Source organism: Rhincodon typus, chromosome 10 (genome assembly GCF_021869965.1).
Source record: "Rhincodon typus isolate 14 chromosome 10, sRhiTyp1.1, whole genome shotgun sequence".
Lineage (NCBI taxonomy): Eukaryota > Metazoa > Chordata > Chondrichthyes > Orectolobiformes > Rhincodontidae > Rhincodon > Rhincodon typus.
Window position 1 is genome coordinate 70,141,575 of NC_063341.1, and position 27,773 is coordinate 70,169,347.

The 27,773-nt window shown below is 40.8% G+C and overlaps 2 protein-coding genes across 2 annotated transcripts in view; one reads left to right on the forward strand and one right to left on the reverse strand.

Annotated features, from left to right (window-relative positions):
- LOC109935475 (protein BCAP-like) overlaps nucleotides 1-27,773 on the forward strand; it is a 193,305-nt gene that overhangs the window by 57,615 nt on the left and 107,917 nt on the right. The window lies entirely within an intron of this gene.
- The window catches only part of LOC109935476 (calcium-activated chloride channel regulator 1-like), a 26,203-nt gene continuing 12,509 nt past the window's right edge, over nucleotides 14,080-27,773 (reverse strand). Inside the window, exons 6-14 of the mRNA XM_048602227.1 lie at nucleotides 26,330-26,551; nucleotides 25,132-25,356; nucleotides 24,865-25,042; nucleotides 20,294-20,400; nucleotides 19,977-20,198; nucleotides 19,613-19,883; nucleotides 19,308-19,475; nucleotides 16,601-16,837; nucleotides 14,080-14,758 (exon numbers count right to left, since the gene is read on the reverse strand). Of these exons, the coding sequence (XP_048458184.1) occupies nucleotides 14,277-14,758; nucleotides 16,601-16,837; nucleotides 19,308-19,475; nucleotides 19,613-19,883; nucleotides 19,977-20,198; nucleotides 20,294-20,400; nucleotides 24,865-25,042; nucleotides 25,132-25,356; nucleotides 26,330-26,551 (2,112 nt within the window). The 3' untranslated portion in view covers nucleotides 14,080-14,276. The remainder of the gene's footprint in view (nucleotides 14,759-16,600; nucleotides 16,838-19,307; nucleotides 19,476-19,612; nucleotides 19,884-19,976; nucleotides 20,199-20,293; nucleotides 20,401-24,864; nucleotides 25,043-25,131; nucleotides 25,357-26,329; nucleotides 26,552-27,773) is intronic.

Sequence of the window (27,773 nt, forward strand, 5' to 3'; positions counted from 1 at the left end):
GTTCCTACTATCTCTTGTCATATATTTTACTGCTTTACCTTGGATATGGGCATTTCTTAAAAAAAAGCTTGGTATATTTTGAAACATGATGTGATATTATACAACAAGTTGAATTCAGCCAGGAAGTCTCAATGCATATTTACCTACATTGTTGTGCAGTTTAGTGATTTCTTCTCTACTTTACCATCACATTCTTCCATAGCAAAGTGATTTTACAATTTCCTTTCTTTCCGTGACATTTTTCGTTTGAACCTTTTTTTCCTAACTACATGCACAATGGCTGAGAGATGTTATGCAACTAGATAAAACAGCTGGACCTGTGTTCCTTAAAGTTCACCCACACAGGAATCACAAGATCTTCCCTTACTATGTCGACAGGGCCTTTCCTCTATAGCTACTGCAGCTTGACTCTTCCTATCATCAGCTTCAGTTGCACAGATGTGGTTTACTGCAACTCCAAGAGAGATTTGCAAATTGCAGCTTCTGTTTCCTTATGTACTTCTTCCCTTTCTTCAGTCGGAAGTTGCCTGGAACTGTGACAGAGTCAGTACCTGCTATCGATATATGCCCATGTGATGCACTGACTGGAAAGAGTTTCCCCTCCACGAGCAATGAGACCCGGGTCTCAGTGACTTGGTGCTTTAATGGTCTCTTCATAGGAGCAAACTAAAACCCAGAAAAAAAAACCCTTTAAAAGACAGGAAGACAAAATCACAACCACTTACTCTCCCCCACAGAGCCACCCACGATTTCCACCACCAGGAGGTAGGAGTGTTTTAGAAAAATCAACTGGCTGGTCCTCTGTAGTGATTGTAAAGTGGTCATCCAGCTGGAACCTCTTAGAATCTCCAAACAACAGCTCAATGTCACTGCTACCAGAATCACCCACCCCTATTGGCTGCAATATTTCACAACTAATTTGTCATATGCACCCAAAGACTGATCCATGCACTCCTTTTTAACCTTTACATTTTAAACTTATTTCTAATCTGTGTGTCTGGGTAGGACAAAGAACAAAGAAAATTACAGTACAGGAACAGGCCCTTCGGCCCTCCAAGCCTGCACCGACATGCTGCCCATCACAACTAAAACCTCCTACCCTTCCGGGGACCATATCTCTCTGTTCCCATCCTATTCATGTATTTGTCAAGACGCCCTTTAAAAGTCACTATAGTATCTGCTTCCACTCCCTCCCCCGGCAGAGAGTCCCAGGCACCCACCACCCTCTGTGTAAAAAACTTGCCTCGTTCATCACCTTTAAACCTTGCCCCTCGCACCTTAAACCCATGGCCCCTGGTAACTGACTCTTCCACCCTGGGAAAAAGCTTCTGACTGTCCAATCTGTCTATGCCCTTCATAATCTTGTAGACCTCTATCAGGTCACCCCGCAACCTCCATTGTTCCAGTGAGAACAACCAAAGTTTCTCCAGCCTCTCCTCATAGTTAATGTCCTCCGTACCAGGCAACATCCTGGTAAATCTTTTCTGTACCCTCTCCAAAGCCACCACATCCTTCTGGTAGTGCGGTGACCAGAATTGAACACAATCTTCCAAATGCAGCCTAACTAAGGTTCTATGAAGCTGCAACATTACCTACCAATTTTTAAACTCCATGCCCTGGCCAATGAAGGCAAGCATGCCGTATGCCTTGTTGACTACCTTTTCCACCTGCGTTGCCACTTTCAGTTACCTGTGTACCTGTACACCCAGATCCCTCTGCCTATCAGTACTCTTAAGGGTTCTGCCATTTCCTGTATAACAGTCTCACATTTCATTATTTTTTCCTGTGCTTTATTAGCTAATAAACTCACACATTCTTTAACTCTAGTAAGTCTGGCTAGATCGTGTTCTTTTAAAACATAAATACATTTGGGATGGGAAAAGGTATCCACAAGGGAAGGGGTCCTTTCTAAATTAAACTGGCTGCAGCCAGCAAAGGTAGGGGAGTGAATAAAGAAGAGGAGGAACAGTTCATCCATCCTTACCTGGGATTATAACAAGTTAGGGACCCTTGCCCTGGGACTGGTTGTAACACTGTGTACGTTAGACTTTCAAATAGATCAGAGATTTATCTTAAGCAGAGGTAGAAGAACATTTAACAACATTCAAACCCACTGGGATCATATCTTCATGATGAACGAGACAGGATTGTAGAATTCCATCCCCAAAGTAACCCAAAATAAATTGTAGAATGCTGTATATTTTGAACACATATTCAGACATCCTTGACTTACAGACGAGAACAATTGGCATTTATGTAATGTGTTTCATGACCACTGGATGTCTCAAAGCACTTTTCAGTAAATGACACATTTTCTAAAGTGATTTATTAATGAATGTCGTGAATTAATGTTCTGCTGTATTGTAGAAAACACAGCAGGCAATTTGCACAAAGCAAACTCTCACAAACAGTAATTAGATAATGATCAGATAATATACTGTAGTTATCTTGTTGGGGGGATAAATATTGGCCAAGTCACTAGGGCTAACTCCTGGGATATTTTATATCCAGGCGATGGGAGCAGATGGCACCTGTTTAACACTTCAACTCAAATAATGAGTGCACCACTCCCTTTGCACGATATTAAAGAATCAGCCTTGATTTTTCTGCTCCGAAAGGTGTGAAGGTGCACCTAACTGAACATGAAGCCAACAACCAGGTGGCATGCTGGCTCAGTGGTTAGCACTGCTGCCTCACAGCGCCAGGGACCTGGGTTCAGTGACTGCCTGTGTGGAGTTTGCTGCATATTCTTTCCATGTCTGTGTGGGTTTTCTCCAGATTCTCTGGTTTCCACAGTCCAAAGATGTGCAGACTAGGTGGATTGGCCATGATAAATTGCCAGTAGTGTCCAGGGATGTGCGGGTTAGACACAGGGAAATGCTGGGGTAAGGGAATGAGTCAGGGTGGGGGGATGCTCTTTGGAAGGGCAGCTTGGGCTGAAGGGCCTGTTTCCACACTGTAGGGATTCTATGATCTGAACCTGACAATGTAATCACTCCACATTAAGTACTATGCCCTTCTTTATTATTGAAGGAGGTATTCCTTAACTTTCTGCTGCAGAACTGTCAAGCAACTTGTAGATTTTTCAAGATGGCACTGACAACGGATGATTCTTTGCGAACTCTCGACAGCAGATCTTATTCTCACATTTCTTACAACTGTTCTGGGATTTTAAACTTCAATTCTAAGTCTGTTAAAACTTATTAATAATGCTCTCCTTCCTGTATGCCTAATTCTGTCTATGATCTGTGTGTCCTTGTTTGTTACGCTTGTAAAACTTAGGTTCACCTGATAACAATAAATCAAATCAAATCAAAAACCAAAAATGAGGAAAAACTTCTGGGAAGTGTCAGATCCTTCTGGGAATTAGCTCTGAGCAGTGCCTGTACTGCTACTGGTACCAGGTTTTCAGGGGGAGTCCCATTGGCTGAGCAGGAAGAGGGTGCAGGTGATTAATCTCTTTACAACTCATTCTTAGGATTGAGACGTCAGCCTCTGAACTGGGTGGGAACCAACTGGCCACGTTAGAGGCAGCAGGATTTTTGAATCTGTGAAATAAACTTGCTGTTTGGTAGCTCGGTGAAGGTAGGAGGATGCTGCAGTCACTATTTCCTGTAAAGCAAAAACCCAGGTTTAGAATCAAATGCTGATAGGAAAGAGAACTTAATATGTTATGTTCTCCTCCCAGCAAGTCCTGAATTGTAAACAATAAAATATAACATTAAAAAACATACAATGAAACAAAATAATTAATTCACTACAGACAGCACCGCAACATTTCACCTGAATATTTTCAATAATTTTGTCACTATATCAAATTCCAGGTTAATAGGCATAATTATGTCTCTATATATATTATTCTCCAGCTTTACCCTCGAGCACTTTATAGAAGAATCACACAGGAGACAGCTAAACACTAAGGTAAAGATATTTTTGGAATTTTATCACTACACCCACACTTGATCAGTCTGATCAAGAATGTTTCCTGCATGTCAAATGGCACCCATAAACCAGATTAGTTGTTATCAATAATTCAGATATTGATAATTTATAACACCAGAGTTCAAAGAGTAATAGACAGAAATTGTTTAATTACCTTTGTACAGCCTTGATGATAACAGTATTGGTGAGCAGTTGGCATCGCCTGTGAAGGAAGTACACAACACCCTATAGTGGATTGCAAAAGTTTCAGGATGGTTGGGTAATAAAGTCTGGAGTATGTGAGATGAGGCCAAAGACAATAAAGCTAATTCAATTCAGGAGGGGTATTTCATTTTTTGCAACAGTTCAGTCTTGAATTCCAGTGCAAAGGCTTGAGTGAATCTACAAGTAAGAGTTTGTATAGAAGTTTTCAAGTTGTCAGAACTGGAAGGAAGGATTCGAGTAATCAGAGTTCTGTGAAGTCTTCTATGTTGCTTCTCCTGGTCCCCATTTCACTAAAGACAACCCTGCCAGATTACCTACATCTACAGTCCTGGTAATAGTTAAGTTAATCATATGAATCCCTACAGTATGGATGTAGGCCATTCGGCCCATCGGATCCACACCAACACCCCAAAGATTATCCCAACCAGACCCAACCCCCTACCCTATCCCTGTAACCCTTGATTTCCCATGGCCAGTTCACCTAACCTACACATCCCTGGACAATATGGGCAATTTAGCATGGCCAGTTCATCTAAACTGCACATCTTTGGACTATGGGAGGAAATTGAAGCACCCAGAAGAAACCCACGCAGACACGGGGAGAATGCGCAAACTTCACACAGATGGTCGCTTGAAGCTGGAATCGAAGCCGGGTCCCTGGCACTGTGAGGCAGCAGTGCTAACCACAGAGTCACTTTTTGTTATTGCCCCTTAAGAGCAGCAGTGGGGCAAAAGCAAAACAAAAAAATCTCTTGGGGCAGGCAAAGTGAATTTTTCAGAGCAATTGAACACAACCAGTGCTGAGAAATCAACTAATGCCCGGAAATATTACCTTGTAGCACTCTTTCTAATAAGCCTTAAGCATCCACTAAACAACACTGCTGCCTCAAAGCTCATTCACATCACTTCATACTGAACATTGTGAGTCTGTGGTGAGGGAGGCACTGGAGTTGCTCAACATAGAATTTTTTTTTAACGGTTCATTTATGGAATGTGGGCATCGTTGGCAAGACTAACATCTAATGCCCATCCCTAATTCAGTCAATTGGCTGTCTATGAGTTTGGAGTCACATGTAGCTCAGACCAGGGAAGGATGGCAAATTCCATTCTGTAAAGGACATGAGTGAACCGTCAACAATTGATGATGTCACCGTTAAGCAATCTTTTTATTCCAGATCCTTTATGAATTCAGATTTCAACATCTGCCCTGGTAAGATTCAAACCCATGACCCCAGACATTAGCCTGGTTTCCAGGGTCATTAATTCAGTTAAATTACTTGCACACGACCAAATCCCTGTAAGATGTTAACCTGAATTTCAAACGCTGCTTCTTGCATTGGTGATGTTAGTGTTAACTCTTCTACCAGTGTGGCCTGGGTCATTTGCCAGCTGGCAGTTTATGCATTTTTACTATCTGCCTTTTTGGTTTGGACACATAGCCCTAGAGGGATGGGAGCTACACCGCGCCCCCCTCCTACCCCCAGTTCCCAGAGTTAGAGCTTAGTTATTGGTATAACGCTGATGAGGCAAGTCTATTTCGTCATTTGAACAATGTTGGTAACAGTGTAATAAAATCCTTTTTACATGCCTAACTTCCGTGGTCCATAATTTTTAGAACGCAATAAAATTTTTCAATGTGAATCGTGACCATTGTGAACATTGAAGGACAATTTGTGAAAAGTGTACTGATGTAAGCAATCCTGACCTGTTTCTTTTCAGATTTGATAACAAACCTTTGGCTCTGGTGTTGCATGAAACAATACCATAAGTGTAATGAAAATGCTGACTTCCAGTGCAAAGGCTTGCCTGAAGTTTCCAAATAAAAGAGTCCTCAATCTTTTGCATTTCCTCTCTGTAACCTATGCAATCTTTGTTGTGTCTTTGTTGTGTCGCATCTTTGGGGGCCCTGTTGCAGCATATGGTTTACCTCTGAGCAAGGAGACTCGGGTTCAAGCCCTGCCTGCTCCAGTGCCATGTAATAGCATCTCTGAACATGTTGCTTAGGAAATATCTGTCACATCTTCAGGGGCACTTGTGTTGCACTGGTAGTATCTCTGTGCCTGGAGGCCTGGTTTCAAGTCCCACCTACATCTGAGCAAGTTGAGTTGAAAATATCTATCACCTCTTCAGGAGCTCTTGTGACACAGTAGTAGTGTTCCTATCGCTGAGCCAGGAGACTCAGTTTCAAGTCCCACCTGCTCCAGAGATCTGTAATAACATCTCCAAAGAGATTGATTAGGAAAATATCCAAACTTGTAACAGAACAGACAGATCAAAACTTTCCTCAGGCTCTTGTGGTTCAGTGGTGATGTTCCTACCTCACAGATAGAAAGCCTTGGTTCAAGTCCTACCAGAGGTGTGTTGTAGCAAACATTTCTTTTGCCTCACAGAACTAAAGAATTGTTATGATGCAGAAAGAGAACATTCAGTCCATCACACCTGCACTGGTTCTATTACCTTGTACCAATCATCTGTCTTTTCCATAAGACCATAGCCATAAGAAATAGGAACAGGAGTAGGCTGTTCAGCCCTTCAAACCTTCTCCAGTAGGATCATGGCTGATCAGACATTCCTTAGGTCCACTTTCCTGCCTTTTATCCTTGATTCTCCTATTCATCAAGAATCGATCAATCTCAGACTTAAATATACACAAGTTCTGTGCCCCCACAGCTCTCTGTGGCATGAGTCTCAGTCTTAAATTGGCACCCCTTTGTTCTGAGTCTATGCCCTCTGGTCCTAGACTTTCTCATGAGTGGAACCATCCTCTCAGCATTTACCTTGTCAAGCCTTTTAAGAATCTCCATACCCCCTGAACGGATTTCTATCCAAATAATCATGCAATGCCCTCTAAAATGCCTCTCTTAAACCTGCCTCCACCACATCTCCAGGCAGTGCATTCCGCACTTTAACTCCTTGTTGTGCAAAAGAGTTTTATCTTGCATCATCCTTGTCTCATTTTCACCTCACTTTAAATCTATGTTCTCTCATACTTTTCTTTCCATTACAAGCAGTAACAGCTTGCCATCCAGCACGCTCTTGATTTTGAAAATCTGTACCAAACCTTACCTCAGCCTTCTTCTCTCCATTATCTTCAAAACTGTCCTAATTTCCTCAACCTATGGCCTCTCCAGGAACCAAGGAATATTTGAAGCTGGCAGGAATGTGAACTTGAAATCGAAGACCAGCCAGGATGCTATTGATACTAGAAGAGACTCACTGAGCTAATGGACCCTGTGGTCTTTTCCTATTCTTGTTGTTTTATGGCTTGATGTGTCCTGTACATGGATAAAACTTGACTTAATAGTTGTTGAGGTTAGGAAGTATAACCATACCACTTACAGAAGAATGTGAAATTTGGACACAGGTGTTCCCTGCAGTAGGTGGCCACCTGAATTATAAAATATAATTTACATTCATTTCTAGGAGATCATGAGAAGTATTTGAGAGCAGAGATTGCCAACAAAGGAATTAATCTCTCAGTATCCCAGAAGAATAATTTGATCAACATGGCATCAGTGTCATTTGGGGAGGGAACTTAGCAGCTTTTTCAGAACATCTGCTGCTTCTTATTGTCAATGAAACAAATGATTTAACAATGTGTTTACACCCTGGTTGGTCCCAATGGAGCGCCAAGGGACTTTGGAAATCAAGCCAGCTTCAGGAAGCCCAAACCGTTTTGTAATGTTTTGAATGAGTTGAACATGGGTCAGCCATGAGCTGCAATAGTTTGAGGGACCCAGTGAAAATTCCGACATTTTTCTCGACTGGAACAATCTTTCATGACCATTGGTTAGGTCACTTGCAATGAGATGCAGATGAAGCACGCATGCTGTAGGTTTGGCAGCATCTGTGAAGGGAAAAACAGAGTTAACGTTTTGGGTCCAGTGACCCTTCCTCAGAACTTCTCCAGCAACTTTATTTTTGTTCCTGATTTACAGCAGCTGCAGTTCTTTTGGTTTTATGCTGTAGGTTGTGTCTATTGGTAGCTCTGGGTGTTGTGTGAAATGAGAGGTAAGCTCATCAAAGCATATCGGATCTAAAGGGACTTGTAAGGTAGATGCTGACACAATGCTTTCTCTTGTGGACCAGAACTGCGGGACATAATTTTAAAACAAAAGAGGTTGCTCATTTCAGATGTTGACATGAAGAATTCTTTTCTCTCAGAGTTTGAGTCTTTGGAACTCACTTCCTCAGAGTCGGGGTTGTTGATTATTTCTAAGGCAAAGCTATAGGTTTTCTTTACTAGCAAGGGAGTAAACAGAAGAAAGTCAGATTCTTGTGGAGATATGGCCACAATCAGATCACCCATGATCTTATTGAATGGAAGAGCAGGCTTAAAGGGCCGATTAGCCTATTCCTGCTCCTAATTCATACGGATGGTCTAATGCTATGGGACTGCCTTTTGGTTGGGATATGAAATCAAGGCCCATCTGCTCTCTCAGGTCAACATAAACAACACTGTCTCAAAGAAGAATATTGAGGTTTCCCTCAGGTTTGAGGCCAAAAATTTATTCCCCAGTCAACGTGGTTCAAAAGTAGGACTACCTGGCTATTATTATGTTGATATTTGTGTGATAAACACCGAAAAAAAAAACTGCAGGTGCTGTAACACAGAAATAAAAACAGGAGTTGCTGGAAAAGCTCAGTAGGTCTGGAAGCATCTGCGGTGAAAATCCAGAGTTAATGTCAAACAGTCCTGAGAAAGGGTCACTCAACTCAAAACGTTAACTCTGATTTCTCTGCACAGATGCTCCCAGACCTGCAGAACTTTTCCAGCAATTTCCGATATTTGTGTGAGCTTAGCTCACAAATTGCTTTTCAGGTTGGCCACGTTTCCAACTTGATTATGTTCCAAAAATTATTCCACTGGGGCAAAAGAATTTTGGGATCTCCTAAGGATGTGAAAGGTAAATCTGGATCAGGTGAATTAATATATTTTTAAGCAGTTACATGCCTGAGAAAGGATGGTGTGCTGCTCGCTGATTTACATTCAGCTGAACTGTCACCAGTGTGGCATTGAGTGCCAGTGGACTGACCACGAAACCCTCTCCCAGTGGGCACCATAGTAGCTCCATGGTTAGCACTGCTACCTCACAGCAGCAGGGGCCCAGGTTTGATTCCAGCCTTGCGTGACCGTCTGTGTGGAGTTTGCATATCCTCCCCCTGTTGGCCTGGGTTTCCTCTGGGTGCTCCAGTTTCCTCCCATAGACCAAAGGTGTGTGGGTTCAGTGGATGGCCATGCTAAATTGCCTCATAGTATCCAGGGATGTGTAAATGTGGTGTTACTAGGATAGATTGGAGGGCTGCTCTTTGGAGCACTGCTGCAGAACTTGATGGGTCAAATGGCCTCTTTCTGCTTTGATTCAACTTTGCCCTTGTTATAAAAACCGAAAGAACTGCGGATGCCGTAAATCAGGGACAAAAACAGAAGTTGCTGGAAAAGCTCATCAGGTCTGGCAGCATCTGTGAAGAAAAAAATCAGAGTTAACGTTTCAGGTCCGGTGACCCTTCCTCAGAATGGAAGGATCACCGGACCCAAAATGTAAACTCTGATTTTTTTCTTCACAGGTGCTGCCAGACAGGCAGAGCTTTTCCAGCAACTTTCTTTTTTTTTGCCCTTGTTGTGTTTGTCTGAGAATGCACAGTAACAGGAAAACCTCTAAGTCCATTCTTAATTGCAAGTGAATGTTAGGCTGTAATTATAGCTTTATTTTGACCAATATAAATGCATCAGACTCTCATTTAAGCATTAACATGTGACACTCTGTGCAATGAAGCTGTTACGTTCAATGGTTATCTCTGACTTGCAAATCTTGCAAATGATTGTCAGTTGCACAATCAGATAATCTTACGTTCACCCACAGGTAATATCACTCAGGCATATCAGCGGTTGATGAAATTTGATTTTAGGTTATGTATTTCCTTGAGCCAGAGTAGCTGTTACTTCCACCTCAGCATGAACTTTGCATTCCTTGACTCTGGAATATTTCATATTCTCAAAGCCACTCCACATCCTGATGAACTTGCACCCTTTAACCAATCAGCAGTTCTCTTCCAAAAACATTAAGCCCAGCACCCTTCTCGGCTGTTTTTGAGCCCATTAAAATATTTATTTCTAACTCTGTACATTTGTACTTTCACATCTCAGACCTAGTCAACAGCGTATTTTTAAGAGACACTTAATGGTAAGAATCATAGAATAGAATCCCTACAATGTGGAAACAGGGCCTTCGGCCCAACAAGTCCACACCCAGACCCATCCCGCATAACCCACCTAAGCTACACATCCCTTAAAACTACAGGCAATTTGGCATGGCCAATCCACCCTAACCTACACATCTTTGGACTGTGGAAGGAAACTGGAGCACCCGGAGGAGACCCACGCAGATGCGGGGAGGATGTGCAAACTCCACACAGACAGTTGGCTGAGGGTGGAATCGAACCCGGGTCCCCGAGTCACCGTGCCGTCTACTTTTTGTGGGAGAGAATTTCCACAAACTCACCACACCTCTTCTCAGCATTCTAAATGGCTTACTCAGTTCCTTAGACTGTGACCCCTGATTCAGGACTCTGAGTTCCTTGGCACATGCTTCCTGAGTTTACCCTGTCTAGAATTGTAGAGGTTTACAGGAACATAAATAAAAATTCCTCATCTATAGGTTACTCTGACAGGAAGAGTTAGTTCAGTAGCAGAGTGGAGTGAGCCTGCGTGTGAACTTTCCCCCCTGAGGTCCTAGGGAGTGTTGCCAAACACAGAGATCTTGTTGTGCAGGTTCATAGTTCCTTGAAATTGGAGTTGCAGGTAGACAGGGTGGTGAAGAAGACATTTGGTACACTTGCCTTTATTGGTCAGTGCACTGAGTGTAGGAGATGGGAGGTCATGTTGCAACTGTATACGACATTGGTTAGGCCACTTTTGGAATATTGCATTCAGTTCTGGTCGCCCTGCTATAGCAAAGATGTTGTGAAACTTAAAAGGCTTCAGCAAAGATTTATAATAATGTTGCCAGGTTTAGAGGGTTTGAGCGACAGGGAGAGTCTGAACAGGCTGGGGTTATTTTCCCTGGAGCATCGCAGACTGAGGGATGACCTTTTAGAAGTTTATAAAATTATGAGGACATGGATAGGGTGAATAGTCAAGGGGAGTCCAAAACTAGAGGGCATAGGTTTAAGGTGAGAGGGGCAAAATTTAAAAGGGACCTAAGGGGCAACTTTTTCATGCAGACAATAGTGTATGTATGGAATGGGCTGCCAGAGGAAGTGATGGAGGCTGGTACATTACAACATTTAAAAGACATCTGGTTGGGTAAATAAATAGGAAGGGTTTAGAGGGATATGGGCCAAATATTGGCAAATGGTTCTAGACTAATTTATGATACCTGGTTGGCATGGATGAGTTGGACCAAAGGGTCTGTTTTCGTGTTGTAAATCTCTATGACTCCATGACATTTTTGTGATATGTCATCACTTTACCATACTATGTTACGTGAGTGTGTAAAGGTGACCAACTCCATCTGATCTGGGACTACTTGAAGCATGACATGCTAATGCTATTTTTTGTAACCAAATAGTTTAATACTAGCCAAATCTGAAGCACCTTTATCTATAACGTATCTATAACAGAAGCTTTAATAAACACAATATTGATGTTTAGTTCTTATGTTATGGGAGCCAACATATACCGCCTCAGCAGGTATAAATACCCAGCAGGAGGCAAAGCATACTCGATGGGGATAGATCATGTTCAGTTCTCACATTCTAAAAACAAAACAAGGAAGGCAGAAGTGAAAGCATACTTCTTGCCCTGTGCTTATCTGGAAAGTTTCAACATTCTTCTGACTGATTTCCCATCTCCTATAAATCCCATCCGATCCAAAACTCAGTTTCCTGTGTCCCATTCTGTATCAAGTCCTGCACTTCCATTAGCTTTGGATTTACTCCCAGTACCTCAGATTTGAAGTTCTCATCTTTGTGTTTCAATCTCTCTGTGGCTTCCCTCCTCCAGGACTTTGTCATTTTCTCCATTGCAAAACCAACCCCTCTTAAATTACCTATTCTTCCCACTTTGTCCGCTTTATCCTTCTCTTAACTGCATTATTGCTGTTCCATGAGCCACCTACAGGCCTCACATATTGGAATTCCCAACCCAAACCCTTCTGTTAATTGCTTTTGAGTTTCAAGTCTTTACTTCTCCCTATCCTCAAAAAGAAATCAGATGGACTTCCTATGCAGCAAAATAAAGCACATTTCTGAATGACTAAAAAATTTAACCTAGTGAGCATCTTGTCAGGTCAATGAATCCCTCCATTTGCAATCTATCTCGAAAGCTGGCAAGTGTCCAAACTGTTTCGTATTAGGACTGCAGAGAAATACAGATCCCAAACAGCAAAAAGCCTTATACCTCAGAAGAAATAGTTGTGCAGTTGGATTGCGTATTTGTGATAAAACACATGTGAATAATTCCTATTCTGATGTAGTTGGAACAGAATTGGTTTAAGTTGGAAAGCTGTTCCACAAAGAATAGTTCAGCCACAGTGGACAGCGTGTTAAAAGGGTGCTACATTAATTTCATGTATATGGAGCACTGAAACTGAGCAGGATGCCAATGAATACTTTAGAGAAAGAAATATTCTAGCTAAGTACTGATGTAGACCAAGTGGACAGAAAGGCCTGCTTGCCTTCTGTAAAAGTTCATTGTCATGCGAAAGGAAAGTATCCTTTATCTGTGCTTAATTTTGCAAACTACTTGTCCAGTGCATGTGGGAATAATTGAAACCTGGCTGGATGTCCGGTGTAGGTCCATGAAGAGCAAATCGAATCATGTCCACATTTTGTCGGTGCTAACAAGGCATGGGTCACAAACATCTCTTTGGTTTCAATTTTCTGTTCATTAGTAACAGATATGTTTTTGGTTTAAAGAAGTCTAAAGGGTGCAATCCATCATCATAACATTCAGGCTATGAGTCTAGTGGTGGAAAGTGAGACTAGTACAAGGTGGCATGGTGGCTCAGTGGTTAGCACTGCTGCCTCACAGCATCAGGAACCCGGGTTTGATTCCAGCCTCGGGTGACTTGCCTATATGGAGTTTGTACATTCTCCCTGTGTCTGCATGGGTTTCCTCCAAGTGCTCCGGTTTCCTTCCACAGTCCAAAGATGTGCAAGTTAGGTGGATTGGCCTTGCTAAATTGTCCATTGTGTCCAGGAATGTGCAGGTTAGGTGGATTGGCCATGCCAAATTGCCCATAGTGTCCATGTGTGTGCAGGTTAGGTGAATTAGCCATGGGAAAAAATGCTAACATTTTGGGTCTGAGTTCTGAGGAAGGGTCACTGGACCCGAAACATTAGCTCTGATTTTTCCGTCACAGATGCTGCCAGACCTACTGAGCATTTCCAGCAACTTCGGTTTTTGTTCTCTCTTCTTTAGTGGTGTTTTTTTGAATGAGATCTGCCTTGCCATCTCTCATACACTGTGCCTCTCAACAATCAGTTGCATCAGAAGCAATTAGGATTGGTTCGGAGGAGGCAGTAATGCATTATGCTGATCCAAATCAATTCTTCAGTTGAACTGCATCTAATCAGAAGCTTGAAGAGGCCTTATCACAATTCCCCATAAATAAAACACATTAGCAAGATACAAACTCTGGCGACTGAAGTGTCTGTCTTCCTGGTGAAAGTGTTCCTGCAGGACCGGGATTTAGATTGGGACACAGAATGAATAGTTTCCAGCTTTAAATTGTTGCCTTCCATTGGCTGATGCCCCTGCTGGCACCAAAACAGAACCATATTGATGTTGGTTGCAAATTTTCTTTGGCCAAATAGAAACAACATGAGGTTCCAAACACAAGCAGGAAAACTGAACATCATTGTAAAGGATAAAGATTATATTCAAATCTCAGATTGTACAGCTCAACTTTAATAGATTCTGTCAGGCCTTTTACAGAAATACACTTTACTCATACATTTAATTTACACAATTTCAGCTCAACATCAGAAGGGATGCTCCACATTCATGCGGAGTCCAAGCTTTTCGCCAAAAATTTTGAACATGAATTAAATTGCATAGATATAAATTGAATTTTGTTGAATTTTGATGACATTGCTGATTATCTCTGGCTTTAGCTGTACATTTCCTAACTGGGTGATACTCTCCTCTGACGATTTTTAGTCACAACACATACAGTGATGGAAATTATCAAGGAGACAATAATGACAGTAATACCAACAATAATAAGAATTTCTGAAATGTTAATGGCTGTGGTAAACGGAGGTTGGGTTGTTTGGGAAGTTGAGGTTGGACGGGAAGTTGAGGTTGGTTGGGAAGTTGAGGTTGGTTGGGAAGTTGAGGTTGGTTGGGAAGTTGAGGTTGTACCAGCCAAAAAGAAAGTGGGCGCTATATTTGATAAGTCAGAAGACTTGTTTTCTTTATCAAATGCCTGAATTGCAAAGTAGATTACTATCCCATTTTTTAACTCGATGTTCTCAGATACTGTGAACGATTCCTCTGAGCTAGCCACCTTTGGCTTCAGGTCTTTGGTGTTTACACTTTGAGCATTTGGAAAATCATCCTTCAGCTGTGAGAAGTTTTTGCTGAGCTTTATTTCGTAGAACGAAGCTACAAGAAAAGAAAAGCAAGTGAATATATCTTTCAATCTCTTGACGTTATTCTCTTACGCACTACCAGATTTGCTCAAGTAGTTGAGCAAGGAAAATGGTAAAAAGGAACTAAATTGAGAGCTTAAAAAATGCCAAAACAAGAGAAGACCATTCAGCCCAACATTTGTTTTAATCTCATTGGGATTCTCCCTTATTTAAGGAAAGAGATTATTTTATTGGAGGCAGCTCAGAGAAGGTTCACCAGGATGATCCCTGATATGGAGGGATTGCCTTATGATCAAAGTCTGAACTGGTTAGGACTCTACTCACTGGAGTTTAGAAGAATGAGAGGTAATGTCTTTGAAATGTAAAGAATTTTTAAGGGACTTGTCAGGGTTAATGCTGAGAGGATGTTTTCCCTCACAGGAGAGTCTAGGATCAGAGGGCATTGTGTCAGAATAAAGGCATGTCAATTTAAGATTGAGATAAAGAGGAATTCTTCTCTCTGAGGATTGGGTGTCTTTGGATCTCCTCGCCACAGAGACCTGTAGAGGCAGAGTTCTTGTGTCTACTGAAGGTTTGATTAGTCGGGGAATCCAGCGTTATGGGCAAAATGCAGGAAAGTAGACGTGAGAAATGTCAGATTAGCCATAATCCTATTGAATGGTGTGGCATGCCCCAGGGGCTGAATGGCTTCCTGCTGTTCCTATTATGGTCTTATTATGGTCTCCCATTGTAATATGTATTTAATATTTGAATTACACTCATCCCCATTACAACTTTGGCTCTCGAATGGCTTCAGTATTCTCTAAAATATAATGGTACTGGTCACTCCTGTGAGTGGTCTGAGTGTTTCATGTTCAGGAACATGCCCTTTACAATATCTAATTGTACAGTACGGTGGCTTAGGGAAGTAACAAAAAGACACTCTTAAAAGTTAATGTCATGGCCTCAATTTTCACTCAGGGTGGGTTTGGTACATCGGGTCGGAATGAGTTGAGCCACAAGCTTGTCCCCTGAAAGTGTGGGCATTGGAAGGAACTTGGTTGGGATGCCTGGCCACCACACACATGTCAGTGCTCATTATCAAGCCTTGCCCACTTTTGATAGTTACAAGGGTAAGGACGCAAGAGTTAAAGTAAACCTTTAACAATGATTCAATGTCTTTTGCAAAAGTATGAGGATTGGGAGGAAATAGCTGAAAAGGAAAGATTGAAGCGACTTTCCCCAGAGCTGCTTAAAGTCAATACAACATTGCCAGGGGGACACAGTGGCTTAGTGGTTAGCACTGCTGCCTCACAGTAGCAGGGACCTGGGCTCAATTCCAGCCTTGGGCAACTATCTGTTTGGAGTTTGCACAGTCACCCCATGTCTGTGTGGGTTTCCTCTGGGTGCTCTGGTTTCCTCCTACAGATCAAAAAGTGCAGATTAGGTGGATAGGACATGCTGGATTGTCCTGTCCAAGGATGGGCAGGCTGCGTGGATTAGCCATGGTAAATATGGAGTAATGGGGATGGGGTAGGGGCTGAATCTGGGTGGGATTGCTCTTCAGAGGGCTGAATGATCTCTTCCTGCACTGCAGGGATTCTATGATAACTCCTTTTGAAACAAAGATGAGGACACTTAAAGATTTCAGATTAAAATACAGTCAGTCATTCACTTGTAATATAATGTTTAGTAAATACTCAACAACAGAAATACACAAATGACAAAAGTAATACCCTATTCCTAGCTAAGCAATGAAACTGACTGACCAAAGCATTGATTGATGATTTGATGGAGACATCTGGACTTAAGATGGGCTGATAACTCAGTGATGGAGTTGCTCACAATGTATGCGTTGAAATATAAATTAAATTACCAGTTCCTTGATCTAAGTCATCGCCTGGTGCTGTCCAAGTCAGTTGTATTGCATCCTCAACTACTGTTGCCCGAAGATCAATAATTTTACTTGGGGGAAACACATCAGGGGGAGTTCCGGCAGGAACCTGACTAACAACACAAGCTCCTGCTGTTTTCACTCTATTGAAGCTCCCCAGTTGTATCTGAGAATCATTTTGGTCCACTGGAGGCTTTGGTGGGTTGGGTTGAATTTGACCTACAAGAAAAGCAAAGAAAGACACATTTCAGAAATGAGTAAAACATTTGAAAGTTGATTTTTAACGTTTATCCTCAGGATGTGATTGTCACAGGTGAGGCCATTACTTGTTGCCCATCCCTCATTGTCAAGAGAAAGTGATGGCCAGCTGCCTTTTCGAACTGCCCAATCCACGTAATGTAGTTACACCCACAAAACTGTTAAGGAGGAGTTGTCTATTTCAATGGGCCAATGATTCAAACACTGGCAATTTCAGGGTCATTACCAGAACAAAATCTTGACCAATCAGCGTGCCTGCAAGTTTCTAGTGTGGTAGGTTTCTTATCCTTGAAGAGTCAGATCAAATGAGTTCAAGAATCTTCCCCAGCTCAATGTGTCTTGGGGAAATGATTGTATTAGATGCAAAGAATTCAATTGCTTTCATGTGCTTGCAGGTTGTGATTAAATAATATGCTTATTGCCTGTTACTAACTCACATTGTTTTGTAGCCCAAGTGGTTTATCAGATTGCTTCACAGGACGTTGGCTATTTGCATGACAGCATTCATGAAACAGTTGTTTTTTTTCTTTAAAATAAGAGGTCAGTAATTTACACAGCTATTTTTTCTGTATTACTCAAAAATGACAGATTAATTAGATGGTTTATCTGTTTATCCTAACAGTACTTCAAAAAGTATTTGGAGGAGGATTTGAAATATCATAGCATTCAAGGCTTGTGTGGGCAAATGTAGGTAGTAGTATATTTTTAGTGGTACAGACTTGATGGGCCAAAGGGCCTCTTTTGTACTATATGATTTTATGATTCTATGATTCTTGGTGCATTGCCACCACTTTTGGATTATTGTCTATTTTTGTAGCCATTACTACTGCAAAATCATGTGTTTTAAACAATAAAATCAGAGAAAAACTTCTCCTCAAAGACATAATCAAGAAATTCATGTTGAGATGAAGAAGGCAGTGTTGGATGTGATGACCAAAGATTTGGTCAATGGGTAGTCTTTAACAAAGCACTTACAGAGGAGAAATGGTTAAAGAGGGAGGTCCAGGTCTTGGGCTGTTCGTATTTAACGTACAGAATTTTTGAGAATGAGGCGAATAAAAGGCATTGAGGTGTTCAATTGGCCATGATCATTTTGAATGGTGGGGCAGCCTCAACAGGCTGAATGGCCTACCCCTGTTCATATATTCCTATTTGAATGTACAATCACCAATGGCAGGGCAAAGGGAGGTGGGCGGAGCACGTAAGAGGTCAGCAACGGAAGAATCAAAAGTTTGAAGAAGTTGCTTAAATGGCTCAGATGAGTCAAGCTTCCACATGTACATCAGGTACACACACTAGATTTGTCCAATCCAAATTCTACATATGCTCCATAGGAGATCGATGCCTGGCTGTTGAGATGTTGGGTTAGCAACAATGTGTTTACTTGAAGGTGTGTTTCTTGCCTAAGCCTCCCTCCAGGTTTCATCAGTATCATGGAGTTGGGATTTGATGCATTGTGGCAGTGTGAGCTGATATCAATCAATGGGGTTAAGGGTAATGAATGAATACAACTTCATGGTTTAGCACTTAGGAAGGACTGTAATTTTGAACTTTTTAATTTTATTTTTCTACTTTTTAATCTAAGCTTTTGTACCCATGTACCTTTAGAATTAGAATTAGAATTAGAATTAGGTTTTATTGTCACATGTACCGGAATACAAAAGTACAGGAGTACAGTGAAAGGTGTACAATGTTGTCACACATGGCATCATCTTAGGTACAAAGTACCAAGGCACAAATCTTAGGCAATAAAATAGATTAGGTACAAAAATAAAGAAATAAGGAGAAAAGTTAAAAGTTCTACATTACCGTTTTTCCCAGTATAAATTAGGGAAATGGCAACGTCACACACTTTTCACTGTACTCCTGTACCCTTGTACTTGAATACACGTGACAATAAAACCTAATTCTAATTCTAATTCATAAAGGGATGCAGTTCTTGGGTAAGTTGAGGTTCAAGATTTCTTTTATTCATTCTTTCACAGGAGGTGGGCTTCATTATCTAAGCCAGTATTTTTGCCAGTCCCTCAATGCTTGAGAAGGTAGTACTGATCTGCCATTTCATACAATTGTACATTACAGAAGAGGCCCTTCGTCCCATCGAGTCTGAACCGACAAAAACTATTCTAAATCTATACTAGTCCACTTTCCGGCACTTGACCCACAACCTTGAATGTTATGACATTTTCAGGTGCTCATTTGAGAACTTTGTTAAAGGTTGTGAGGTTGCCTGCCTCAACTACCCTCCCAGGCAGCGCATTCCACACGCCCACCACCCTCTAGAGTTATAGGGTATATAGGAAGTCGTCCAAGGTAGCATTGGAATTGTCATTGGGTTGGAGATTGATGAAATTTACAATATTAAATGGCTTGACTCAGGCAATATTATAATTCAATAACACGTACGTACATTTGTCTATTAATACATTACCATTTTGTACATATCCTGGGATGTACATGGCATGGCTTTGTTTCCTGGTTGTTAACCTTACTATTCCATCTTTTCCTTGTACAGATACTTTAATGGTGTATCTCCCATTACCACCATATTTAGTAAAATACCGAGAATAAACTCCATCATTTTTAACAATATCAGCACCTAAAGATAAAAAGACAAATCAGTTGTGAAGTGCAGGATTGCATGTATAGAATGTTAACTAATGATAATGTTTTACTTTGGTCACAATGAAACGTAACCAATTGCCAATTGGTTTCCACGACAATGGATGTATTTACCTCCCCCATTGTCCAATAGCTCAAGATTAACAATGTGACCATCAGCCCTCTCCACTGTGGCTGTCACTTTGGCACCAACAACAGGCAAGAAGCCTTGGCTGACCTCTGCAAAAATGACCAGTGGGCTTGGAAAATGTGCTGCGTCCTGATTGAGGTGCGCGTTGACTGTCACAGGCGGAATATTCTCATCTGCTGCCCGTGATGTTACTGTGATGGTTACAACCTCAGGCATTCTAGCTGCATTTTTGATGCTGTATGTCCAGGCTCCTGACTGATAGGAAAACACGCCATTTTAATTGAAAAGAAGGAAGTCAAAGATAAAGCAAAGAGAAAATTTAAACACACAGTCCAATCAGAACCATACTTGTGCCAGGCCAGGAATTTGAAGGCGAGCTGTAACTAAGACTGTGTCCAAGTCAAAGCTTCCATCTCCGTAAAGATTTCCCTTGGGATCACGGATAAACATTTGTGGTTTGACAGTCTGCCACGTAATCACAAAGGATGTGTTCTTCCCAACTGTGTTATCGACGAAAACCGTACCATTGAACCAATCATTACTTTTAATGCTCTTTCCAGCACTTTCAAGCTGCAAGAAATCAAAACAGTGATCTTAAAACACCGAAATGCCTGTTAGCAGAACGCAGCAAGAATTCAAAGTCGTTCTCTGAAGGATAGTCAAACCTGGATTGACTGTTGACTCATGTTACCATTTCCCGATACTAATCCAGTGAAAGCATCAACTAATCCATTTTCATCCAATTTATCAGTAGCTGCAAACTGTAAACCTCCTAAAGATTGAATGTGAAAAATAATAAGATCAATGTAGAGCTCACAACTGATCAGGGAAAAAGGCTTTGCACAAATTCAAATCACAAAACCTAACCATGAAACTGATGATAAGCAGAATTGAAAGTAAAAGTGTTGACTGATTAAGTTATTTGGGTGATATTAAGTCACAGATTACAAGGTGATGGATAAGGTAGCTTTGGAATTAGATCCTGGTGATTAGCTGAGGTCAAAGTTGGAAAACTTCACTTGAAAGAATATTACCGTGGATATTGGAAATTTAAAACAAGAACAAAGAAAACTCAAGATCAGATGGGCTGCTGGGCCAAGGAGTGACAGGTGGAGTTTAATCTAGATAATTGTGAGGTGCTGCATTTTGCAAAGGTAAATCAGGGCAGGACTTATACACTTAATGGTAAGGTGCTGGGGAGTGTTGCTGAACGAAGGAGGCCTTGGAGTGCAGGCTCATAGTTCCTTGAAAGTGGAGTTGCAAACAGGCAGGATAGTAAAGAAACTGTATGGTACACTTGCCTTTATTGGTCAGTGTATTGAGTAAAGGAGTTGGGAGTTCATGTTGTGGCTGCACAGGACATTGGTTAGACCACTTTTGGAATACTGCTTTCAATCCTGGGCTTCCTGCTATAGCAAGGATGTTGTGAAACTTAAAAGGGTTCAGAAAAGATTTACAAGGATGTTGCCAGGGTTGGAGGGTTTGAGCTATAGGGAGAGGCTGAATAGGCTGGGGCTATTTTCCTTGGAGTGTCGGAGGCTGAGGGGTGACCTTATAGAAGTTTATAGAATCATGAGGGGCATGGATAGGGTGAAATAACCAACATCTTTTCCCCAGGATAGGGAAATCCAAAACTAGAGGGTATAGTGAGAGGGGAAAGACTTAAATGGGATCTAAAGGACAACATTTTCATTCAGAGGATGGTGCATGTATGGGATGAGCTGCAAGAGGAAGTGGTGGAGGTTGGTACAATTATAACACTTAAAAGGCATCTGGACAGGTACATAAATAGGAAAGGTTGAGAGGGACTTGGGCCAAATGCTGGCAAATGGGACTGGATCAGTTCAGGATATCTGGTCAGCATGGACAAGTTGGACTGAAGGGTCTGATTCCATGCTTACAGCTCTAATACTTATAACTCAGGGGATATGTATTCAGTTGATCATTCATGAGATCATAGCTAATCATCTACCTGAATGAAACATTGCCCCCCACCTTCTTCAGTGATAGTCTCCAGGGATCTATTGATTTTTATCTTGAACATGCTCAATGATGGAGCTTACATAGCCCTCTAGAGTAGGGAGTTTTCATGTATCATTAATGTTTGAGTGAAGAAATTACTCCTCATCTCAGTCTTAAGTGGTCAACCCTTATCATATAATTATGTTACCTGACTTTAAACTCACTAGCCAGCGAAACATTCTATTTAAAAATATTGCCATTGCAAGAACTTTGTAAGTTGCAATGACCTGGCCTCTTATTTTTCAAAATTCAAGGGAACACAGACCCACTGTCCTCAATTTCTCCTCATAAGACAACCCTGCCATCCCAAGGATTAATCCAGTAAACTTCTATTAATTATACTGTCATAATAGCAAATATATCCCTCCTTGGAGAAAGGGACCGAAACTGTACACTACACCAAGACTCTATACAGCTTCTGTATTCAAATCCCTTTGTTATGAAGGCCAACATAACATTGCCTTCCTAATTACTTGCTGCTTCTGTGTGTGGTGATTTTAAAAATGATACACATGTCCCTTTGATCACCCAAACTTCCCAACTTATCACTGTTTAAGAAATATTCTGTCTTTCTGCTTTTCCTACTGAGGTGAATAACTACACATTTATTGATATGGCATTCCAACTGTTCTGCATAATAGCCTGTACAAATCCTCTTGAAGCCTCCTTGCATTCTCTTCACAATTTACATTCCCACCTTGTTTGGTGTCACCATAAATTTCAAATTATTACAATTGGTTTTCATATCTAAATCAGTTATATAGATTATGAATAAACAGCTCCTAGCTGTACCCCAGCTCATAACAGCCTACTATCTTGAGAATGATCCATTTACTCTTACTCTCTGCACTCTGTCTGTTAATCAATTCACAACCCATGCTTGTATTTTCCTCCCAATTCAAGCATTCTAATTTTATCTACAAACCATATACCACTTCCACTGGTTCTGCTTTATCAATGTTACACATAACATCCACAAAAAACAAGTTTGTCAAACATAATTTCCCTTTCATAAATCCAAGCTGATTCTTGCCAATTTTACCATTCTTTTAAATGTCAGTCGATAAAAATCATAAGAATAGATTCTCACATTTTTCCTAACATTGATGACAAGCTAAGATCCCTGTAGTTACTCATCCTCCCTGTACCTCACTTCTTAAATAGTTACATTTGCTACATTCCAGTCCTCAATATCCCTTCTAAAATCAAAAATTTTGAAAGCTAACCACCAATGCATCTGTTATCTCTGCTGCTACTTGCTTTGACACACTGAACGATAGCTCACCCATCCAGGGGATTCATCAGTCTTTAATCCAGTTAACTGTTCAAGCACTACCCCCTTAATAATACTAATTTGTTTTATTTCTTCAGTTTCACAACTCTTGGAGATTTTCTATATTTTTTTTCCTCACTGCTAAGCAGCATTTATTGCCCATCCCTAATTGCCCAGAGGGCAGTTGTGAGTCAACTACATTGCTGTTGGTCTAGAGTCACATGTAGGCCAGACCAGGTAAGGATGGTAGTTTCCTTCCCTAAAGAACATTAGTGAACCAGATGGGTTTTTTCAACAATTGACAATAGATTCACGGTCATCGTTGGACTCTTAATTCCAGATTTTTATTGAATTCAAATTCCACCATCTGCCATGGCGGGATTCAAACCCAGATCCCCACAGTGTTATCTGGGTCTCTGGATTAACAGTCCAGCGAAAATACCACTAGGCCATCGCCTCCCCATGAAGACAAAAGCAAAGTAACAGTTTAATTTCCCCTTGTGAATCACATTCTTTGCCCTCTTTTGCTGTATATTACTTCCAGTCCTCAATCCTACCACATTTTCTGGCACAAAAATGAGTCATTTCCTTTGCACTAATGACATTATTAACTTCTTTCAATTACCACGGTCAATTTACTCTTTATTGTGGGTGTTGTGGCTAAGACAAATGTATGTCTGTTGTAAATCATGTAGTATTTAATTTATTTATTTACTGTATTTTCCCAATCCACCACGGTCAACTTGTTCTTCACATCTTCATAATTTCCTTTTTTCAGATTTAAGACCTGAGTTTAAGAATGGACCATATCACATTCAAATTAGTGCAAAATTATATATTAGTATGACCACTATTTCTCAAAGACGTCTTTACAGCTAGTTTATTAATTAGGCCTTACTGATTACACAATACCAAATCCAAGAAGCCAGATTCCTTATTAAGTCCTCAACGTGCTGCTTTGGAAACCTATCTTGGAAACACACTCCTCTCTTAACCTCTACAGTGTTAGTATTAATTTAGTTAACCCAATCTGTGTGTAACCTGAAATAGCCCATTATAATTATATTTCTCACTTTGCAGGCATTTCTAAGTTCCTGCCTGCAATGCTCGCAAACAAACCTTTTCATTGTACTTAGGTACACGTGAGAATAAATCAAATCAATCAATCAATCCATCAATATATTATGCCCAATTTTACCACTCCAGTTTGGTGCATGGAAATAAATTCTACCAATGTTTGCTGCAAATTACTGTTTTTCAGCATCAACCAAACTGATTTCACATGTCGACCCTTCAATCTAGAATCCTTTATTACTGATGTCACAAACAGAAGTGACAAGCAGAGAGACTGATAGTGAAACTTCTGGTTTACTTTTCTCCACAGTCTTAACCTCTCGTTTAGAGGAGGTAATACTTCCCAAGATTGATGATGTCTTAGCATTATCCAATTTTCTACATTGCAACAACGATTATACTTCAAGAAAGAAAAATATCTATTTGTCTGCAACTCACCTTGGCACACCCTGAATTTACAAAAAGCTCTGCATAAATGGGGTTTCTTATTATCTTCCTATTGTGGCCAGGCCTTGAACATTCTAGACAAGATTCATACTGGACTTGAAACATTAACTATTTTTCTCTCTCCACGGATATTTGCAGACCTGCTGAGTTTCTCCAGCCTTCCAGTGGAAGTGGTATATTTGGATGCTCAGAAGGTTTTTGATAAGGTCGCACAGAGGAAATTCATAAGTTTCAGGGACATTGCTGGTTTGTAAGGCTCAGGTGTTCCCTGAATCTCCAAAGAAGTTTGTAGAAATGAACATTTATCATTGTAACCGAGCACCCAAAAATACTTAATATTGCCTGTTAACCTCATCCCTGTATTTCATTTGCTACTGAAGTTTAATTCTTGATCAGTGGAACAATTTAAATGTCACTTACCTGTCATTATTGACAACTGTTCCAGCTCTTTGGCTGCACTTCGTCCTAATGCTATTGTGTGGATAATTGCACCACTTTGTTTCACATCTGAGAAGCAATTGCTTATTGCACTGTCCTCCCCATCAGTCAGCAAAACAACTTCATCACCATTGGTAGCACCATCATCACCACGAAGTACCTGCAAAGCCACAAAGTTATTGTCAATGTGGGAAAATTGTAAAAGTGATGTGGACAATAATGAATTATGAAATGTCTCACAGGACTTACCTGGAAACCAGCGCGAACCCCTGCACAAATATCTGTTCCACCACTAGCTATTTTAGGTAAAAGATTTTTAAGCCGTTTCCTTGTATCCTCATTCTCAATTACTGTCAATGCTTGAATCTGAGATGCACGATGGCTAAAAGTAACAATGCCAACGTATGATTGGTCTTCAATGATCTGGAGCAAAAATATCCCAGCTGCTTGTTGGAGCCTTTGAATTCGATTTTCCTATAAACAAAAAGAACTCAAGTCAAGTCCAAACTCAACCTCCTGAGCCCATTTGCCATCTTCATATTTTGTAAAAACAAATAAAACTAAAGTACGGAGGATGCTAGGGATATAAAATGGAACCAGAAAATCCTAGAGAAAGGCAGCAGGTCTGGCAGCATCTGTGGGAACAAATCAGAATTAAAGTTTCAGGTTCAATTCTAGAAACGTTAACTCTGATTCCTCTTCACAGATGCTGCCAGAGATGCTGAGTTTTTCCCGCAATTTCTGTTTTTGATCAAGAAGACATATTCCATTTGCCAATTGTACGTTCAGTTATGTAAGTTAATTAACGTCATCCCTGTATTTCGTCTCAGTCCTCCTCTGTATTAGCCACATACTTCAAGTAAGATGTCATCTGTACATTTTGAAATTGTGTTTTTGATTCCTGAGGTTGGGTCATTGGTATATTTTAAGTGATGAGATATCATGGTCCCAGCACTAATCCTGGTGAAACACCACTTTCACCATTTGTCATTCCCACATTGCATACAAACAGGATCATACACACATTGAAATAATGGCTTGAGAGTATGGGGCAGGGTTTCAGAAATGCTCTGTTTAGAGGTCATCTTGACCTGAAAGGTTAGCTCAGTTCTCTGCACAGATTCTGCCAAACCTGCTGAGTACTTCAGCACTTTTTGATTTTTTTTAAATTTCAGAATTGTAGTTTGTTATAGTTTGGCACAAGAAATAATGAAGCCTGTGTTGGCTTTCTGAAACCTGTTAGAGACCTCTGGAACAAGTGGGACTTGAGCCCAGGTCTCCTATCCTAGAGGATGCTGTCACTACACTGAAATAGCCCTACAAAAAGCAGGTCTTGCATGAAAGTAAAGACTTCTTGTCTCCTCCATGATGAACAATGGTCAGCAAAGGACTCTAAGTGATGGTCCTTTAAATAACATCAGCTTGAGCCAACATCACATTGTCATACCCCACCCATGCTTCCAGACGTGTCAAGAACTAAACACAGCACTCGGTCTTTGGCATGCAGGAAAGTAAACGTTGGCTCAAGAGAAGGAATATGAGCTGGAGGGTTGTTCTTGAAATCTTCTGACTTGCTGATCACATCCCACGTGCTCCTCCCATTGCACATTTTGTTTTGCATATTCGGGGCTTCGCGATTGTGGGTCTTATTGTCGCAGAAATCAACCACCTGCAAAGCGAACACAAGGTCAGACGCAACAAGTGTCAGAGCCTTAAAAAAAGAACAGTCAGGTGAGAGAAATAGATGCTTTCTGGGTCAAAATGAAAGGTTTGTTTTTAATTGGAAAATCCCAGGTTCAACTTTTGAGCTCACTTGGCAGTATTTGCTTTCCTCAGTGTTAGGTAGTTATGAGCTTGATTTGCCTCTCCCTATCTCTTTGATTTATAGCATTGTTAAAGCCTTGCTTCCCTATAAGATGATTGATGCTGCATTTGTTAAAAAGTGGTGAAATCATTTAAAAACAACACAGTCACAAAGATTAGTGAGGAATCTATGACCATGAACATACAGTATATCATACAATGAACTTTTTTAGAATCACAAACTCTACACAGTTAAACTTTGAGAAATATGAACAATTTTCGTGGTACGGAATGAGGTCATTCAGTCAATCAAGTCCATGCTAGCTAAAAGAAAGGGAAATCTAGTCTAATCCTACCTTTCAACTCTTGGCCTGCAGTCCTCTAGGTTATGGCCCTCAAATGCACAGCCAAGTGTTCTTTTAAGTTCTATGAGTATTTTGACTTTACCGCTTTCTAGGCTATGAGCTAAAGATCGCACCATCCTTGGTGTGGAAAAATTACTCCACAATTCTCTTATTCCTTCTAGGAATTACTTTAAATCTATGGCTCCTAGTTTTCTCTGCAAACAAAAATAAGTCCTTTCTATTCACTCTATTTAGGCACCTCATAATTTCAGATACATCAATTAAAACTCTTGCCTTTGTACCAAAGTATACAAAGCTAGATTATCCAAGGCTTTCCTCATTGCAATCATCCTTGTAAATCTCCTCTGTACTGTCTCTAGTGTGATCAAATCCTTTCTGTAATGTGTGAATCATTACTGTTAGCAATACTCTAGCAGCGGTCTACCTACTATTTCATACAGTTCTAGCATAACCTCCCTGTTCTGTGAACAAAAAATTCCTTGTTTTATGCAGATAAAGAGAGGTCAATTTCTAATTACACCATTTCACCCAGTGTACATTTTTCTGTACACGTTTTCACCCAATTTTGGTCAGAACACTGTACACCTTTCTGTACACCATTTCACCCAGAGTGGGTCAGATTACTGTACACCTTTCTGTACACTTTCACTCAGTGTAGGTCAGATTACTGTACAGATTTCTGTACACCATTTCACCCAGGGTGGGTCAGAATACTGTACACCT